We start from the raw sequence: 19560 nt of genomic DNA, 5'->3' as shown, positions 1-19560 counted from the left end.
TATACCCTCCTCCAGTCATATGTATATTGAGTATTGAAAGGCTTGAAAACTGCTTGAGAGCACCTTCAGTAGTAGACATATTTGATGAGCAGTAGCATTGTTTTTAAATGCAGCCAGCCCAATCCAGTCCTGAGCTTGGCAATTGCTGCAGCATCCTACCTTCCTCTACTGGGGGAAAGAAGGTGTCTGAGGATAGAATAGGCAGGCAGGAAAAGGGTTAACACATTCTCAGCACAGATTCAGGGAGGGAAGCTCACCTTGGGGTCAGAAATGAGCCTCCGCTCATCTCTTGCTTTGTGCCTATCAGACCATACCTTAAAAGACATGCTCACCCCAGGTGAGCTAGCAAATACATTTGTGGACTCCTAATCTCAAACCCAGTTCAGGGTGTTCTAGTTTAGAAACCAGTCAATCTAAACCAAATGCAGAATTCCATAATGAAGTGTTAATGAAATATTATACTAACACTTAACATTTAGCTCTCTCTGTGGGTCCTGTATCACTTTGAAGAGGGAATTAATTATCTTCATGCCACTCTTGCTAAGGTGCACCTTCTCAGCTGCTCATTTTGATGTTGAGGGAAAAGAGAAAGAGAAATTGCTTGCTTTGCTTAAAAAATCTCCCTGGGACGAACCAATGCAAATCTCATTGGAGCTGATAAGAAAGTTCTCATTGACTTCAGTGACCACAATTAAATGAAAAGGCTGGGTTCAGAACACAGATCTTCTGGCTCCCAGTTGTATTGTTTTAATTGCTAACCTGCAGTTGCTGTTCAGTTTTTAGTATCAAGTTTCCTGACTGAAACATAGGCTTGCTTCTCTGCTCTCTCTCATTTTCACTTCTGTTTTGCTTACGGAGAGCTCGCCACAGCTTCTGCTGCCTAAAATAAAAAATCAGGGAAAAGCTGATAGCATTTGAAATCCTGTCACAAAGCAAAATACTTTTTTAGTAAGGCCGTGTTTACTTGTTCTGCTGACGCCGCCACACTGCATGTGTCTTGGAGGTTGATCGCAAGACTGAGCCACAGAAATGAAGGCAGTGCAGCTGCTGCTTGGTCAGATGAAGCCACAGCTGAAGGCAGGCAATTTTTAAAATTATTATTTTAGTCAGAATATGCTATATTCTGTTAGAGAGTGGGATGAGGTGAGATTTGATATACAAAGGCAGCATGTGGCCATAGCAAGGGCCTAATCAAACCTTGCGCAGAAACTGCTCACCTAGACTTTTCACACAAAATTCTCTTGGGATGCCAAATCCACAGTTCCTAACACCACATGGTTAACATTATAAGATTCCATCATGCTCTTTGTTAATCGATATGGGGAAGGTGGAAATGCCCTCTGATTTTCCGAGATACGTCCTCAGCATGAGCCTTCTTCGGCCAGAGGCCTTAAAATATCTAGGCCAGGGTTCAGCTATCAAGCAACAACATTAGAAGAACAGCTTGCTACCTGGAAGCCATTATCCCCCCAGGAGCCATACGGCAGCTTAGACCTATTTTCAATGTTGTTCTCTGAAAATGCCACGAAATACGAACAACGCGTTTTGCAAGCTGTAACTCCAAAAGCATTCTTTGATCCCCCTATGTTTATTACATTTCTGATTCTTAGGACCACACAAAATAGAAGCAGAAAGCTTTTAATTAATTAGGCAGTACATTTAATGTTGCATGGAATGGAGTCAATGACTAAATTGCCAGTGTAAAATAGAGCAGTATAACCAATAACAGCGCAATTCAGGGAGTTCAAATATAACAAGGGAAGAATACTCGAGCTCATATCATCTTGATTCTGTTGTTGTATAAACAAAACATTCCAGCATATAATATTTTGGGCTATTTTTAGAATTACTTCAGGTTTTCTTGTTAGTCTTGGCATTTAAAATTAATGACCTCTGGTTGCTCATGCTAAGAGCTTTATGAATGTTTTATATTCCATTGCTGCTCTTTTTGGACTGAAAACGTGGCTTTCTTTCTATATATAGAAGGCTTACATTTTAGTGAGACCTGCCTGCTTTTTATAGTTATAAATTATGGAAACAGACAACACTGCTTAGCTTCTTGCTCAGTCACCTGTTTTATGAGTTTCTGTGAAATGGTTAATAGATCCTGTGTAAAAAGATTGCAGTCCATTGAACTCAGTGGGACATGCATAGGATTGGACTCTGAGTCAATAAAATCACTGCTGCCTTGGCAGCGCTTATTCTTGTCATCAGCCAAATATGTTTTTCTGGGACTGCTTTGAAGTAAAGCATAAACCTTTCTTTTAAATAGGGAACCAGTAACTGAGGAGTTCAGAGGTTCTTGTCAGATCAGTATAGTGTATTCTGTGTCCTGTATAAATACCATGGGGGTGATAGTGGATTTACATATAACAGTCAAACAAAGTAATTAAGTCACTTATTAATCAGGATTAATATACACTCTCCTAGAGAGGAAGAAAGCCTTTTTTTAAACATACAATCCAACCAGTAGGTTCAGAGTGTCTCTCACATTCTCCCAAGAATTTGAGATTATAGTACTGATGAAAAGCTGTAAGACTTTTGGTGCATAAAGGATCTGCAACCATTTAAACCTGGAAAGAGCATTTTCAATATGAAAATCTGGGTGGCATTTTTTTGCTTTTTAAATTGCCTTGAAAAGGTTTATGCAGCTCATCTCCTGCCCCAGCTGCTCTCAAGTCATAACTGGTAGTAGTCTACAAGAACAAAAATCCCTTTCCAATACTGAATGTTCAGGGACTCTAAAGCTGGAGAACTCACACTCTTGATTTGAGGTGCATCCCCCTGGGACCTAAGCCTGGACCTGCTGCTTTGATTTGAAGGTGTGCTTTGGGCTTTAATCAGTTCATCGTTTCTGTACCTTGGATAGTGAAAGGACTGAATATGAGACGGTTGTGAAGACTGTAGAGTCATTTTCTGGTCTGACTATACCAATAAATGGCCAAATGGGTGAACGGAAGCAAACAGGGATTCCCTTTAAGCCTTTTGCCATTGTACCTCTGACAAAACAGATGTGGTTTTCACTTACTGTCCTTTCCAAGGAGTGCCTTTTTCCAAGTGGAGTTTGTGAGCAAGTATTATTCATCTGTGGATTTTCTCCACCATCCCTAACAATTATGCCTCTGGTTGGGGGAAGGCAGGCGGGGAAGATAAGGCACAGCTGATCTAGAAGGCACAGCTGTCTGCAAATTATTAAAAACCTCCAATCAGCCAAGGCCTCATCTTTTAACAGGCAAAACACTGACGAGGTAGGCAGCTTACACAATATAGCTTCCATTTGGATCACTGACCAAGGACAGCATGCTTTTGTCAGTGGCCTTGTAGTGTTGAATGACTAAGCACAGACAAAGATACAGATCTTGAAATGTTCCTGTCAGAATGGCTGCAACCTAAGAACTTCATTTATTTCTTGTTTTCTTAAAAGTTGATTGACTTACAGGGCAATTCTACGTGTTCTTACTCTGGAGTTAGTTGTACTGTGTTCAGTGGGACTTATGTCCATCTAAGTTTGCATAGGATTGCGCAATCCCATCTTTTGATCCATAAACATTCTTAAAGCATCCGTCAACATAGCATGGCAAGATCCAAATAACCTTCCAAGCTCATTTAAAACATATAATTAAAACATACCAGGCAGAACTAGTAAGCTCCTAAAATAGAAAACATTGGTGTCACACTAACCATATCAGCAATTCTATACTGTTAATTCTTGGATCCTGCTAGTTAGCAGTTTTCCACACTAACACCTTTTAAAAAGAATCCTCCATGATTTCTTAGCAGTGGTTGGATTTAGTTTTTTGCTGCAGTAATGATTGAACATAATGTAATGGGAGATTAGTCAGTGCTCTTCGTTTCCTTAAACAGAATGAGCAAGCCTCTTGAATATATTCAGATTCCCAATCAACCATACTGCATAAACGAATCCTAAAAAATGTTCATGTGAAAGAGGGCCCTTATCATTAGTGGACTGGAACTGAAATGGAAGTACGCGTGACTAAGGTTGTAGGGCAGAGTTTATTTTTCCAGGCATGATGCTCTTAATGCATTTGCCCTTTCCTGGATTATGTTGTATGTCTTCTATAACCTGCCAAAATGTGCAAGCCAGAGCTTGTTCAATACACCAGGGAACAAAACATGCCCAAGGGGAAGATATCTGTAGGTTACAGTCAGCCTTATCTTAGATGATGTACCTTGGCTGTTTGCTAACTGCTATTTTAAACAACACAAAAGCCTTGCCTCCTCCAGTCTGTATTTAGGTGGAAACTTTCCTTTATTTGTTGCTGTCAGGCTTGTAACACATTGCTTTTCCACCTATCCTATAATGCTCTAGTTCCACCTGATTGAGTCACATTGTTTTTTGCCAATTTTGCTCCAGGGACAGGCATCCACATTGGTCTTCGATGGTTGACTACTCATTGGTCCAGCATCCCATCATGCTTGTACTTCGCAATCATCTGTAAATTGCTCCTGGATGACAGTTAAAATAATTGTAGCAGTGTTGTATCATTTTTCCATCATTTATGTTCCACTATTAGGGAACATTTTCAAGTTTTAGAAATTTTAAACATATTCCTACATTGATTTTATTAGAGGTATAAAGTTGTTGCTATATTCTATATGAATATTTATCACTAAATACTGAATTTCCTCCTCCTTCCAGTTAATCTTCCCCAACCAACTATTCACTTAAAAAAGAAATGCAGGATTTTAATATTACTATAACACTGGGCAACAATTTTTTACTTTTTGAATGTTGTCTAGATTTCTACAACTGATTTAGGGTATTTTTGCACTGCTGAATCAGGAAATTGCATCCGTTTCTCTCCATCAGGTCAGGTTTACTGTAAACTGAATGGTGGGCATTGATAAAGGTAAGTACAGGTAAATTGCATGTTGCTTCACAATTTTTCAAACTTCAGGGCTTGAACTTCCATTTCTTGGAACTCCTGGAATGCTCAGCGGCAGGGAGGTCTCTCTTCAGAGTCCAACAGTAGTCAGCCATCATGACCACGTCCCAGCAACCCTGATACCTGGTCTCCATCTCTTTCATGTCCTGATGGAATCTCTCCCCCTGCTCATCACTCATTGGACCCAGGTTCTCAGGAAACCGGTCCATATGTGAAAATAGGTAGTGCATCTTGACGCTCATGTTGCAGCTCAGGTTTCTGAAAGCAGTCAGCATGTTGTTGACAAGTTCTGCATAGTTTCTGGCCTTATTGTTGCCAAGAAAGTTCTTCACTACCAGAACAAATGCCTTCCATGCTTCCAGTTCCACTTCGTTCATTGAGTTTCCGAATTCTGGATCTCTGATGAGCTGACGGATCTGAGGACCGTCAAAGATGCCAGCTTTCAACTTCTCCATGGTCAATCCTGGAAAAGCCTGGCACAAGTAAGTGAAGCAGTCACCATCCTTGTCCAGAGCTTTGGTGAACTGCTTGATTAAGCCAAGCTTGATGTGCAGCGGTGGGAAAAGTATTCTGTCTCTGTCCACCAGAGGGTCGTTGATGACGTTCCTTTTTTTGCAAGGCACCAATTCCTCCCGCACAGGCCAGTCCTTCTTCGTGTAATGCTGAGCACGGTCCCTACTATCCCATATGCACAGAAAACATGGGTACTTGGTGAAGCCAGATTGTTGTCCCAACAAAAAGTTCACCATCTTCAGGTCAACACAAATAACACAACACAAATAAACCACTTATGCTGATCATAACCAATTTTCTCCAGCACATATTTCACCGCTTCATAGTTCTCCTTCAGTGTACTCGAGTGAGCCAGGGGTATAGAGGCAAACTGGTTGCCGTTGTGTAGCAGAACACATTTCAGTGATCGCTTGCTGCTGTCAATGAACAGTCTCCAATCTTTGGGTTCGTACTGTGGCACTCCAAGCTTGAGCAGAAGCTGCGCAATATCTGCACAGTACACCATGTCCTTCTCTTCCGAGAAAAAACGGAGGTACTCTTGATGCCTGTTGCGGAAGAAGCTGATGCGAGCACTGTCAGAGAGGAGGTTTTTTTCCTTCAATCTGGATGCCAACAGTTCGGCAGAGTCCTTTGACAAGCTGAGTTCGCGAACTAGAGCATTCAACTCCTTTTGGGAAAATGGATGTGGAGCATCATCTTCAAGAACCACTTCTTCTTCATGTCCTTCAACACTGGAGGCATCTTCGTCACTAATGTCAGGAAGTTCTCCGAAGATAGGCACTGGAATTTCATCACAATGAGCTACAAGACGACGTGCTGATTGAAGATCAGGATACTTGAGGCTGCTCCAGTTCTTTCTGTTGATCCCACCAATTTATGGAGCCGCACCAATTTATGGAAGATTTCAAGGTTTTATGACTTCAAACTGATCCCTTTTCGACATAATCACCCAGAACTATCGGACCTGAATACTTCTTGTCATTAAAATAATCATTTCCAATCAAAACAATTATTCCACATTGCATTTTACCCCCACCAACTTCTTCTAAAATGCTCCACACAAGCGTACATGTGAACAAAAATGTAAAAAAAGACATGTGGCCATAGCTCAAAAACTTGACCTGATTGAGCAAAACCAATGTGATTTTTGGATTCAGCGCATCAGATTCATCCTAAATCAACTGCAAAAACGCAGACAACAAATTTGTTGTTGACCAGTGTAATTTATACTAAATCTGATAATTTATCCATAATTTTGTATGGTAATAAATTAACAAATTTCATAAAAAACTGCTATGTTATCTGCAGATAGGCTGGTTTTATGCTCTACATTAACAAATCTTGATACTTTGATTTGCTCATGTTGCCTAATTACATCTGCTAAAATTAAACTGAGATAATGAACAACGATGCCAACAAGAAGCAATAATATCTAAATTCTTTTCAAAGCCAAATCAGTTTAAATATTCTATTAGATAAGCCCACTCTGACAGAGTGCGCTTTGTCTGCATCAAGGACAATACTGTTGGTGTTCTTTCTTTTTAATCGTTTTGATGATGTCTCATGTTCTTTAAATATTTGATTTCAAGGACCTATTTTCTATAAAACCAGTTGGGTTTATACTGATATATTTAAGGAAGGTTTTTCTGTAATCTGGAAACCAAAAGTCATTATTTTAGAACTAGTTTTTCAAACTAGTATAGGGTGGAGGTGGGGTTAGCTATAGGATGACCACAGGACAGGTGGGGATGTAGAACTGGAAAGGAGAAAAGTGCCTGATGGGAATCAGTGAAATGGAGAAAGAAGCAAGTTTGTGGGAAAGAGCAGGAGAAATGGCAGAGATGAAGAAGGTGAGGGCTTCAGTCATGATGGCTTTAGAAAATGTTGTTTGTGGAAGAGTAGTAGTTATGACATGGTACCCAGTATTGCCCATAATCCTAAAAGAGAATTTAATGGGGGTTACGAATTTTTTGAATCAGGAACTCCACTTATTCCTGGCTGATACGGATGTATTTTTTAATAGTTGTTTGCTTTGTCTTGTATTCACTGTTGATGTGGCCAGTTTAGCATTTCAGATTACTTGAAATATGATAATAGAGAACTGTCTTCTTCAGCCTGTTTTTATTTTTAATTGCGTTTGCATTCTGGTTAACTATGATGCTTCCTTATTTTGCCAGGTCCTCTTTGGCACTGCTGATGGTCAGGTTATTGTCATGGATTGCCATGGCCGAATGCTGGCACATGTTCTCCTTCATGAATCTGATGGCATCCTGAGCATGTCCTGGAATTACCCGAGCTTTTTGGTGGAAGATAGTAGTGAGAGTGACACTGATTCAGATGACTACTCCCCGCCTCAAGGTCATTTTGCCTCCATTTTTTGTTCATTGAATTTCTGTGGCCTGCTTTTCACTGAAATGGTAAAGTTGTGTGACATGCTTGAATGCCCTTCCATAGAAAAATGTTCTTTCCACGTTGAAAAACTCCACATCGAAGGGTAGGCTAGAACTCTTGTCTCTGTTGTCCAGTTTTCTATGAAGAGGAATTTATTGTTATTCTGAGCATTTGGTTGTGTAAGCCTGCAGCTGCAGATTGAAATGATGCAGCCAAGGACTATAGTGAAAATGATTCATTTATTCATTTAATTCCATTTATTAATTGCTTCCTTCAAAACATCTCAGAGCGATTAACAATAATAACATCAACACTGAAAACCTTTAAGTACAATTCCATATGTAAAAACAATGAAAACAATTCCGTATATAAACAAGTAATTAAAACAATTTCATGGAAAACTTCAAATCCAGTGAAGATTCAGACTGCATTGGTAAACCTAACATATACAGCATGTTTGTATTGACAGTGCTTTTAATGCCATTAGCATCATGCAATTGCTATTAACAAGGCATCAAGTTTTGCACAGGATAATAAATGGCCATGATATCCTTTATGGTTCATCTGCAGTTACCCATACTTTTTAGATTATAGTGGTCCTGAAGAATGTAGCTTCTCCTTTACATCCTTAAATTACTTGTTTTCTTCTTGCTATGTCATATATTTTAAAAAATAAGATGAATGTAAGACGCCTCCTTTACTCCTTAATGCAAGAAAACCAGATATGGTGCAAAGATGTTCAAATCAAATAGAGATTAAGTTATTGTGCTTTTGCATATTACTTAATCAAAAGGAGGATCTGAGAACTCGTTTTTCTTCTCTAGTGAATGACCTGTTGCCCCTAGTTAAAAGACTAAACTCCATATCTGATGTGTGACTTTTCATAATGGAGCAAGAAGCAAGATAAAATGAACTACTTCCACACTTTCCAAAACAGAAAAAAATGCACAACCAAAACAAAGTAGTTTAAAAGCTTGCATGGAACAAAGTTGACTGTGAATTAGCATCACAGATTCAAACCTTTGCAATTCTGGGTCCACTTCAGGTGCAACTGTAAGAAAGAAACGTTTTTGACAATGCTGGTTTCAGTGAGAAAACTTCCTTCAATTTTTTTGAGGAAGGTTAACAACACTGGGGGAAATGTACTGCATGAATGTGACTTTCATGACATACCTTCAAGACTCAAACTGTGGTTTCATACTGAGTGTCATTGTTGCAAAGAGAGAGAAGGTTGAGGGGAAATATCAGGGTTCCCCGACTGCAAGGAGGGCTCTACTCAACCTTTGAGTGAACACAAGCAAAAGCCTCCTTCAGACCTTTCCTGCTTCAACACAGGGTGTATAGGGTGGGGACTAAGCACAAAATGGGCCCCTAAAGAATGATTATGCTGAATTCTGTTGCACCTCAAGTAAATCTTTCTCCATGCACCTGGATTTCCTGCCTTTTATTGGTTGGGGCAGCATGCATCTGGGTGCAAGGGCCAGGGACCCTTCCATTCCTCACTCTCTCTTCTAGGACAATAGGAGCAAAAACGCCCCACAGTGTGCTTAGCATGGAGGACGACTGGCTTATTGCCTGCTAAGGACACTTCCCTGCAATGGCAAATGCATACATGAGGGTAAATCAAATATGCACAACATCCTTAGAGGACTGTGCTCCAGTTTTCCTTTGTCGGAGTGTGATTAATGAGAGTGGTGATATTAGGTTTATTATAAGATTGATTTACTGTTCTAGGCAGGAACATTGTAACTTCTGGTGCTTCCCTTTAGATGAGTGAAGGAGGCTAGTGTGTAGTTGATGCTGAGTCAATCAGGAGTGGGTGAGCTTGGTAGCTTCTAATAATTATTCTGATATGACGTGTTCTTGTGAAGTATCACTTGTTCTTCATAAACCTTTCAAAGGAGACATGCCTTTGACTCACATACATGACTAGGAGGGGCTTAATTGGATTTTACTTACTTCTAAAACTATACCAATTATATGGTGCTGGCTTTTAAGTCACCGTCCACAGCACAATTTCCCTGTAGTTCAATTACCGTATTTTTTGCTCTATAAGACTCACTTTTCCCCTCCTAAAAAGTAAGGGGGAATGTGTGTGCGTCTTATGGAGCGAATGCTGGCTGCACAGCTATCCCAGAAGCCAGAACAGCAAGAGGGATTGCTGCTTTCGCTGCGCAGCGATCCCTCTTGCTGTTCTGGCTTCTGAGATTCAGAATATTTTTTTTCTTGTTGTCCTCCTCCAAAAACTAGGTGCGTCTTGTGGTCTGGTGCGTCTTCTAGAGCGAAAAATACGGCACCTCATTTTAACACATAAGCACATGGATAACAACATTTGGTTCCGTTCACAACTGAATGTAGCCTAATGTATGATTAGTGAGAATATGCTTAACTGGTGCCTGGAGAGTGCCTTTCTCTTGGGACAGCAGCACCTTCTGTCAAAGCTAGTTACATAAAACAGAGAATAAAATAGTGAATGCTGCAGATGGTGCTGTGGGCAATTTAATATTATATACAAAGGAAGTTAAACACTGAAGAATGATCTTGTCAAAACCAGACTCTCTTTTATAATGGCAGAGAATAGGGTTTAGCCAACTGGCTTCTCAGGGCACATAGTTAAGTCCATTCTGATGCTCCAGACTCCCATTTTGGGATCCAGTCTTTATGGAGGGCCAGCTTCTATATTAAAGTCTATGTCATGTAGCAGTAAGGGCTTAACAGAGCTGAAGTATGCTTGGTCCAGTACCATGAGGTCTTCAGTCTGGAGGGCTGAGGAGGGGAACGTGTTTCTTGAAAAAAAATATTGAGTCAGATTGGTAATCGTCCCTTGGCTTTTGAGAATGTGGATGAGATAGCAGTGCAAGAAACTTTTTATGAAATGAACATGGTGAATCATTGCTTATTTTTCTTTTAACAGAAAGCTGTGAACAAATTGCTTTTTTGAATCCCAGACTTTCATAAGGTGATAATAGCACTACTTCAAGGGCCAGGTCTGGCCCACAACTGCCAGTTGGCTACCCCTGGCTTAGAGGCTGAACATTGCTAGGTGTCACAGAGAGGTGCAAACTGAACAGACTCTTTGTATGAAGGCCCCTCTGCCCTTTTATTTCCTAGCATGGTTGGCACTGCCTCCGTGTTTGCGCCCATTATGGGCCAGGATGGTTGCTTCTGACTCCATTCTTTTCCTCATACAGCTCCAGGGACATGTTAATATTCCCACTGTGCAGGATCACTGAGGGCACAATAGAAGAATTGTGTCATTTGCATAACACTGCAGAGACCATACCACAGTGCTGTGGTGTGAGGGTAGGGTTTATTCCTTAACAGTACTAGACAGGGTAGGAAAACATCCCCTGAGTGTCACAGCTCTTTGCACAGTCAACAGGTGATGAGCTAGGAACCTTGGTTCAAACTTCTTCCTGTTTTCCCCCCTCACCCTGCAGATGGTCCAGCTGCATATCCAGTTCTGGTGCAGAACACCAAACCGCTGCTCACTGTCAGCTTCACATCAGGAGACATTAGCTTAATGAACAACTATGACGACTTGTCTCCTACCATCATCCGCTCAGGGTTGAAAGGTACGCAAAGGGAGACTTGTCTTCCTGCCCTGCTCCCACCGCTTAATTTTCTGCTTTAGATCTTGATTGCCTTGACATGAATATTTCAGCATCTGTCTCTTGAAATGCAACATCCATCTGCAGCAATTTCCACTAACAAGAGTGACGCCTGCTGGTGAAAAGAGCACATCTCAACAAGGGGATTCCTTCTGAAATAAACTGGTAGCCTGTCTTACATTCTCTGGTGCTCGACAGCAGCAAATGAGAACCATGTGCTTTTCAAAATAACCTCCAGCTTTAGGCAATGACCAATTTTGTTTTGCTCTCCTCTGTTATGTTCCTTCAAGGGTTTTGTGAAACCCTTAGGAAACCAAAGCCGGAAGGCTGGTGGGTTCCACAGTTATTTTAGTTTGAGGCAATGTTTCCAAAGGCTTAAAAGTGGAACTTCAGGTTTAATTCAGTTGAAGCAGTAGCTTCAGTCAGTAGAGTGAATGAAGGCTTGCTCCACCAACCTCAGCCTGCCTTTAGCCAGACCCCACCTGCCTGCCTCCTTGCTTAAAACCAGACCTGGAGATGGCACGGCCTGTCAGCTTCCTCCTCCTCAGTCTCAGGGCTGCCTCTTGTAGAAATTAGCAGGGAAAGGTTGGTGGAGAGATTAACCCTCCTGGTTAGTGGCAGTAACCTGTTCTTTTGGTTAGCCAGGGGAGCAGTGGAGGCCCCCGCTACCTCCACTGGCCTGCTTACTGAGTGTAAGTGTGTGGGATTGGGCCTATTTGCTAAGTGTAGTAAAGTGAACCTCCCCCTCCCCTTTGTGATTTCAGATGTAGTGGCTCAGTGGTGCACCCAGGGAGACTTGCTGGCTGTTGCAGGCATGGAAAAGCTAAGCCAGCTGGCTGAACTCAGCGGTGCTTCCTTTCTGAAAAGTGCACTGGTCAAGTTCTACAATGTTCACGGAGAACATATCTATACCCTGGAGACTCCTGTGCAGGTAAAGATTACTCTGAAGTGAGATATTGAAACAGGAGCGTGGGAGAATAACAGCCCACAAAAACAACTGCTAGCGGAGGGGTTTGGGCCAGTGGTTGATGGTCACTATAATTTAGATCAAGGGAGGTTTGGCCAGTGGATGATGGTCACTATAATTTAGATAATTTCATATGTAGGCCTCCCCACACACAACAAATAATTTTTGATTCCATGCTATTAGTTACAATAATATTCAATGAAGGATGAAAAATAATGGAGAAATCTGTATTTTAAAACAAAATGTCTTCTGGTTACTGTAATAAACTGATACCGCATCTTAGCGAAATTGTAAGTTGTACAGTCCCCAGAGAATTATACTACTTGAACATACAGAAAAGCCCTGAGACATTAGGGTTTTCCAAAATAGAATGGGTCTTAAAATATGCTTCAATGAGAGGAAAACATCTGAAATGTTACTTTTCATGCAGCGTCCCATAATCTCAATCTGCTGGGGTCACAGGGACTCCCGCCTTCTCATGGCTTCTGGTCCTGCCCTCTACGTTGTCCGAGTGGAGCACAGAGTGTCCAGCTTACAGCTTCTGTGCCAGCAAACCATCGCTAGCTCCTTGCGGGATGACAAAGATATCAGTAAATTGACTCTGCCTCCCAGGCTCTGCTCATACCTCACCACTGCCTTTACACCAACGATCAAGGTAAACAAATGGCTGGGTGTTGAGTGTATCAGGGTCAGTGGACAAAGGTAGATGGACAGCTGACAGCAGCTGAGGCATAAAGTGCACAAGCAGGGAATGTTTGATTGGTAATAAACATTCAGATTGCACTCTTGAGACTGTCGTCTCAAACACTTATTTGGGACTCTGTCCCCTTGAATGCCTTGGGACTTCTGAGTAAATACACCTAGGGTTGCATAACCGTGCAGAACAGCTTGTAGGGTTTTATCGCTGTCGTTTTGAGAGGGTTGTGATGGCCGTTTGAAGAGCAGTGCAGGGCAACCTGACTAAGGGCTGTTTCACAAATGTAGTTTTCTTGTACAGGTTAAGCAGTCCAGACTGCCCTCAGGCATGTTCGTGTACCGAGAGCTTATTAATAAAACCAGTCAATCACAACTGCTGCCAGCCACAGTTTTTGGCTGTAATGACATTTTCCACATCTGCTTCAGTTGTGGCCAAGTGTATCCATGATTAGAAAGTTCACACATTATATTAGCCATGCAAATGTATGGGAGGTGGATGGGACTGCTTTGGGGTAGGTGTAAACTTTGTGCACGAACAGAGCCTGGTGAATGGGCCTTTATTTAAAGGTTTCCCAGGACAAGGCGTAAAAGCTACCAGCTAGATAGCAACACCTTTTGTCTGGCTCTTATGAGAACCTCTTGAGAAATTTGATCCCAGTCCCTGTGCTGTTGACAATCTTTATACTTCTGTAAAAGAAGCAAGCACATACAATCGTACCTCACGTTACGTTTGCTTCAGGTTACGTTCTTTCAGGTTATGTCCCGCGGCGACCCAGAAGTACTGGAAAGGGTTTCGCCACATGCGCAGAAGCACTAAATTGTGCTTCACGCATGCGCACAAGCACCAAATCATGCCACGCACATGCGCAGACACGGCTCTTCAGGTTGCGCTCTTTTCATGTTGCGAACGGGCCTCTAGAATGGATCCTGTTCGCAACCAGAGGTACCACTGTATTACTGTAGTGGATGCTTCTTGGTCTCTCTGCAGTTCTGGTGCATCATTCTAGAAGTGGTCACTTCTCATTTAAAATGTAGCTAGCTTTTTGTGGTCCTGATTTCTTTTATTGTTTTATTAATTTAAAGGCAGAATTTACCACTGCAGTCATTATTATTAATAATAATAATAATCAGGAGCATGAAAAAGCAACACGAGGGAAAACTCTTTGTATGACTCACAAGTTTTCCTCCTATATTTAACTCAGCCTCCTATCCCAGACCCCAACAACATGAGAGATTTTGTTAGCTACCCAACATCTGGCAACGAAAGGCTTCACTGCACAATGAAGCGGACAGAAGATGACCCGGAGGTTGGAGGGCCTTGCTATACACTGTATTTGGAATACTTAGGGGGTCTGGTGCCTATCTTGAAAGGGCGCCGAATTAGCAAACTGCGGCCTGAGTTTGTCATCATGGATCCAAAGACTGACGGAAAAGCAGGTACAAGGCATTAGGCAACATTTTAGTGCCGATTTCTAGATTCCGGTCCTGTGCAGAGACCCTCAAGTGTTGCAAGCGTACTGCACGTGAATTTCTCGTGCAAACCTCGTTGATTTTATTGTATGTAACTGATCTTCACATGGGGAAAAATATGCCCACAAATACGCTCTTTGTTGAAATGTGTCATTCTTGTTGGTCGAGCGTCATGTACTCACTGGAGCTCCCGCTTGTGGAACAAATTAGTGGATTGGGTTGTGGAGATGTGTATCCTGTTAATGCCCCAAAATCGTGCATCCACACAAGAACCCATGGCAGTACTATTTCCCTGCTCTCATCAGCCATTCTGAAAGAGACTCAGTAACAGGCATAGTTCAAGTCATCTTCCAAGTTGCAGTACATTATAATATTCAGTGTCCTGTCAGGAGAGGAAAGATTCTCTAATTAGCTGTAGACATTTTTCAGTGTCAAAGAGACGCCTGTCAACTAGCATAATTGAGCACCATCCACTTGATTTTAGGCTATTGCTGATTCTGCATGAGTTTCAAAGAATACGCCATGCTCCTTGCTGTGGTTGTATCTCGGCTATTGCTTGTAGGATATCCTAGAAATGATTGACAGTTGTAATTGGGATTTGGTTTCTGAAACCTTTTTTTTTTTAATGGGGCCTGTGTTGACAGATGAAATCTATGGAAACAGTTTGATTTCCACCGTGATTGACAGCTGCAACTGCTCTGATTCCAGCGATATTGAACTGAGCGATGACTGGGCTGCAAAAAAGTCTCCCAAAATCACTCGAGCTAGCAAATCACCCAAACTTCCCAGGTAATCATTTTGGTATTTTCAAAACTCCACCTTCCTTTTTCTCCTGGGTCTTTGAATTCCTTTTTTATGCTGAGAGGGCACCCTACACACTTAGAACAAAGGGGAACCTTTTCATACAGGCATCAGAAACAGGCTGCTTCAGAAATGTTAGGGTTCTTTTTGCTGTGAAACATTATTAAGGCCCATAGAGTTCTCCTCTGTGATCAGCTACAAGCATAATACAGACATAATCCCCCTATAGTTCTGGTGTCCTGTCCCTGACAGTTTCAAATGTTTAACAGCACATAACAGTGCAGGGTACTTGTTAGGTTATTTGCTTGCTACTAGTGAGTGTTTTAAGCAGAGTTCTATATATTGTGTGTGTGTGTGCATGTGCACACATGTGCACGGTGCAAAAAATAATAATAAGTCAAATCTTGTGATTAGGATAAAACCACCTACTTGGATTATAATTTCTTGACTTAGTTTGCATACTGTGTCCTGGTTCCAAGATTAGCTTTTCAAAAATTTGGAATAATTGGCAAGCACTGAGAAAATCAGTGTTTGGGAATAAATTCTAGGTAAATAGTGTGGGCAATGACCAGTGAATGATAACAACCCAGGGTGCTGAAGTTCCACCCCTGGACCACCATTGTATTCTACTATATATCCTAGATATATATCAACATAAAGAAATCTACCACAATATCTCTCTCTCTCTCTCTCTCTCTCTGCTCAGACTTTTGAGAGCAAGGTTCCAGATTTGCTACTGGTGCTAGGAGAGTGCTTAGCTCCCTTCCCTGAGAAACATGTTCTCTAAGCACTATTCTTCTCTCTGCTTATGGGACACTGTGGTCTGAGTTGTGTATTTTGATCTTTGTGGGGCTGGGCTAGATATCCCTTTTTCCATTCCAGCATAATAATGATGATAATGATGATAATGATGATAATGATAATAATAAATAATATTTATACTCCTCCCATCTGGCTGGGTTTCCCCAGCCACTCTGGGCGGCTCCCAACCGAATATTAAAAGCACAATACAGCATTAAACATTAAAAATTTCCCTAAACAGGGCTGCCTTTTGATGTTTCTAAAAGGTGAGTGATGCTTCTCCAAAGCTCACAGCACCAGCCATGTGCATTGTGTCGGAGAAATAATGCCCTAGTTCTTTCGAAACAGCTGTTGTCCCTGTGATGCTCTTTAGCAGGGTATTAAGCCTGATGCTCTGGTTTGATGCATAGGCATAAGCCTATTATGATCCTTAGCTCCTGAACCTGGAGACAGGCCAGCAAGGGGGGAAAATGCTTTCCTTACCAATTATTAAAATAGAACCACTGTTCTAGTACAAAAATTCCATGGGACTTCATATGTTATCTTTCTGTTTACCGTTTAGCCAGAACTAGAGATGCTGGTTAAAGTGTACTTGGATTATCTAGTATGTTAGGTTGAAGACAGATGTGACATCTTTTATAGTAATGGGCCGGTCTGAAATGCTCTTTCTGCATTCAGTCCCATTGCCCCTCGCCTTTCAAGAGTCATTCTGCAAAAGTTTGCAAGTATGAGACAGAAAGCAGCTATACCAATTGACAGGCTCCATTTAACATCACCAAGAAACCTCCCTCCAATCCTCAGGTCCCGTTTGCATTTAAAGTGACCGTTTTAATTAATAAGGGACATGAACATCCTTACAGCTTTTTTCCGGGGGGGGGGGGGAGGAAACCTATGCAAGTCTGATGGCTAAGCAAGGATGTCCTGTTCATTGGTGTGGCTGTCTGTCATCCCATTTGCAATGTCAGACCGAAGGATGCACTGTGAACTCTTTTCATATTAACACTGTCTTTGCTCTTGAAGCTACTTTCAAATGGTAAAACTTGTTAGCATTTCCCCCACCACCCACCTAAATTTGTATTCCACGTTCTCTTTTTGTACAGAGAGACAGAGAGTACCTATCTGTGCCTGCCTCATTATTGTCATTTTTGTTTTGTATGCAGAATTAATATAGAAGCTCGCAAATCTCCAAAGTTGTCACGAGCTGCTCAGGAGATATCAAGATCTCCCAGGCTACCGATAAGGAAGCCTTCCATAGGTTCACCAAGCCTAACTCGTAGAGAGTTTCCTTTGGATGATATCACTCAGGTACTGCATGGCTATCTCATTATCTACCAGAAACAGAGGACCATGTCTCTGAATACCAGTTGCTAAGGTACAACAATGGGAGAGCGCTGTTGCCCCCGTGTCCTGTTCGTGGACTTCCCATAGGCATCTGATTGGCCACTGTGAGAACATGATGTTGGACTAAATGGGCCTCTGGCCTGATCCAGCATGCCCTTCTTTTGTCCTTCACTCTTTTTCATTGGTAGAATTGCCCTTGTCAGTGTGAAGATAGAAATAATCATACTGAATGACCTAACAGGACTATTGTAAGGATAACTAAGATAATGTATGTGAATACTATATAAATGCTTGTCGTCGTTCTGTCATACCTTTTTATTGCAGCACAACTACCTTGCTCAGGTCACGTCAAATATCTGGGGAACCAAATTCAAAATTGTGGGTTTGGCTGCTTTCCTACCAACCAATCTTGGTGCAGGTAAATTAACTCTTTAAGAACTGTCTTCATTTCAGACCCTTCCTGACCAGAAAAAGTGTGCAAATATTCTTTAACAGTAGTTACAATTTTGCATCTAATTCAGTCATGGAGTTGTAAGCCATGAAACAGTTTGGACTATTTCTGTGGCATCTTCTGCTGGGTCAAAACTCCATAGAAGTGGTGCTTAAAAGGATACTGTCCCTAATTGTGGGAGTATGCCAGAAAAACATTCCATGTAGGGAGAAATTCCTTCTGCTCCAGAGCCTATTTCATTGCCATGTTAAGGATATACTTTATATCTGTTTGCTTGGTAAATAAATCACATCTGTAGCTCTTTTGATTCTCCCCACTTGCTTTTGGAGGAGTGGTCATGTTTGTATTCCTCATCCACATGGTTTCCCAGTAGTCCGGACACTGACCAAGCCCAAACTTGCTTAATTTCAGTAATTGAATGAAATCATACTAGACCTTTTGCTTAGAGACTTCTTCAGTTATGAAAAAATACATAAATAGAAAGTACTTCCGGATACGTGTATATTTTTGTCTTAGTGTGTCATCACTGGGAAGCCTTGTTTGCCTGTTATCTTCCCGGTGCATGTACATACAACAAAATGTAGTTGGGTGTGCTTGTCGCATGCAGTCATCCAAATATTGCACCCTCTTTCTTAAATAGACATGCTTTCCATGTAGGAGTTTTATCATGGTTGAAGTCCCTCTAATTGGCTGATTCTTTTAGTAATGCTGGACCCTCCCTTTGTATTTTCTGCATCACAGATCTTTTCTTTCTTCCCTTTCCTTGCATCCTTTTTGTAGTTATCTATAAAACCAGCTTGCTGCATCTCCAGCCTAGGCAAATGACGATATACCTTCCAGAAGTGCGGAAGATTTCCATGGACTATATAAACCTGCCTGTCTTCAACCCCAATGTTTTTAGTGAAGATGAAGATGATTTGCCAGGTGAGATTGAACTGATTGTCTAAAATTTTATGAAACTTTGTAAGAAGATTGACTCTCCTTGTAATTAAAAGCCCAAGGCACACGAGTCCATTCCATGTTTGGCAAGATATGCTTGTTGTGGTGGAGAGGCCAAATTGGAGCTTGCTCTTTGACTTCCATTTTGGAGTCTGTGGTGAGGCTGGGAACTGCAAAATAGGGCTTGAAAGACCTGTGTACTTCCGGTGTTGTCATTGGGAGCCTGGTAGAGCCTAGAGGGCTCCCTGTGCCCTTCGCAGCCTGTGTGGGCATTCCCTACCATACTGCCCCTGCCCTGTGTTGTGAACAGTGCATTCAATATCAGGGGAGCTGGTGTACATACATGGTGCATTTAAAGCCTTAATGGAACCTTCTCTGGCTCCTGAAAGGAATGTGAAGTTGAAAAGGGTGATGAGGCAAGACCAGGAACAGTGCAGGCTGCTGGGGTGGAGGGGTGTTTCTTGGCTCCAACAAGTTTCTGATGCCATAGCTGAGAGCTCAAAAGGGCCTATAGTTAATCTGTAAATGGTGGCAGCAGCAACCACCACCATTGGTTTAGATGTCCGGTGGATGTCCTTTTAATTAATCCATTTTAAATGGGTCAGTTATGAATTTGATCCAGAGAGAGTCCATTAATCCCCTGAGAAGAAGCATCTCTTAAACTGGGAATTA

At 41.7% G+C, this 19560-nt stretch overlaps 1 protein-coding gene across 4 annotated transcripts in view; it reads left to right on the top strand.

Annotated features, from left to right (window-relative positions):
- The window catches only part of TULP4 (TUB like protein 4), a 97386-nt gene that overhangs the window by 66373 nt on the left and 11453 nt on the right, over window positions 1–19560 (top strand). For all 4 annotated transcript variants that reach the window (XM_083434344.1, XM_083434346.1, XM_083434345.1 and 1 more), the window contains exons 5-13: window positions 7598–7778; window positions 11252–11386; window positions 12187–12353; window positions 12820–13044; window positions 14288–14522; window positions 15200–15344; window positions 17318–17462; window positions 17823–17916; window positions 18730–18873. In XM_083434344.1, coding sequence (XP_083290470.1) covers window positions 7598–7778; window positions 11252–11386; window positions 12187–12353; window positions 12820–13044; window positions 14288–14522; window positions 15200–15344; window positions 17318–17462; window positions 17823–17916; window positions 18730–18873 — 1471 coding nt within the window. The remainder of the gene's footprint in view (window positions 1–7597; window positions 7779–11251; window positions 11387–12186; window positions 12354–12819; window positions 13045–14287; window positions 14523–15199; window positions 15345–17317; window positions 17463–17822; window positions 17917–18729; window positions 18874–19560) is intronic.

The sequence above is a fragment of the Podarcis tiliguerta genome (genome assembly GCF_965153285.1).
Source record: "Podarcis tiliguerta genome assembly, chromosome: 3".
NCBI lineage: Eukaryota > Metazoa > Chordata > Lepidosauria > Squamata > Lacertidae > Podarcis > Podarcis tiliguerta.
Note: the sequence above shows the minus strand (reverse complement) of the source record. Positions and strands in the feature narration are given on the sequence as shown.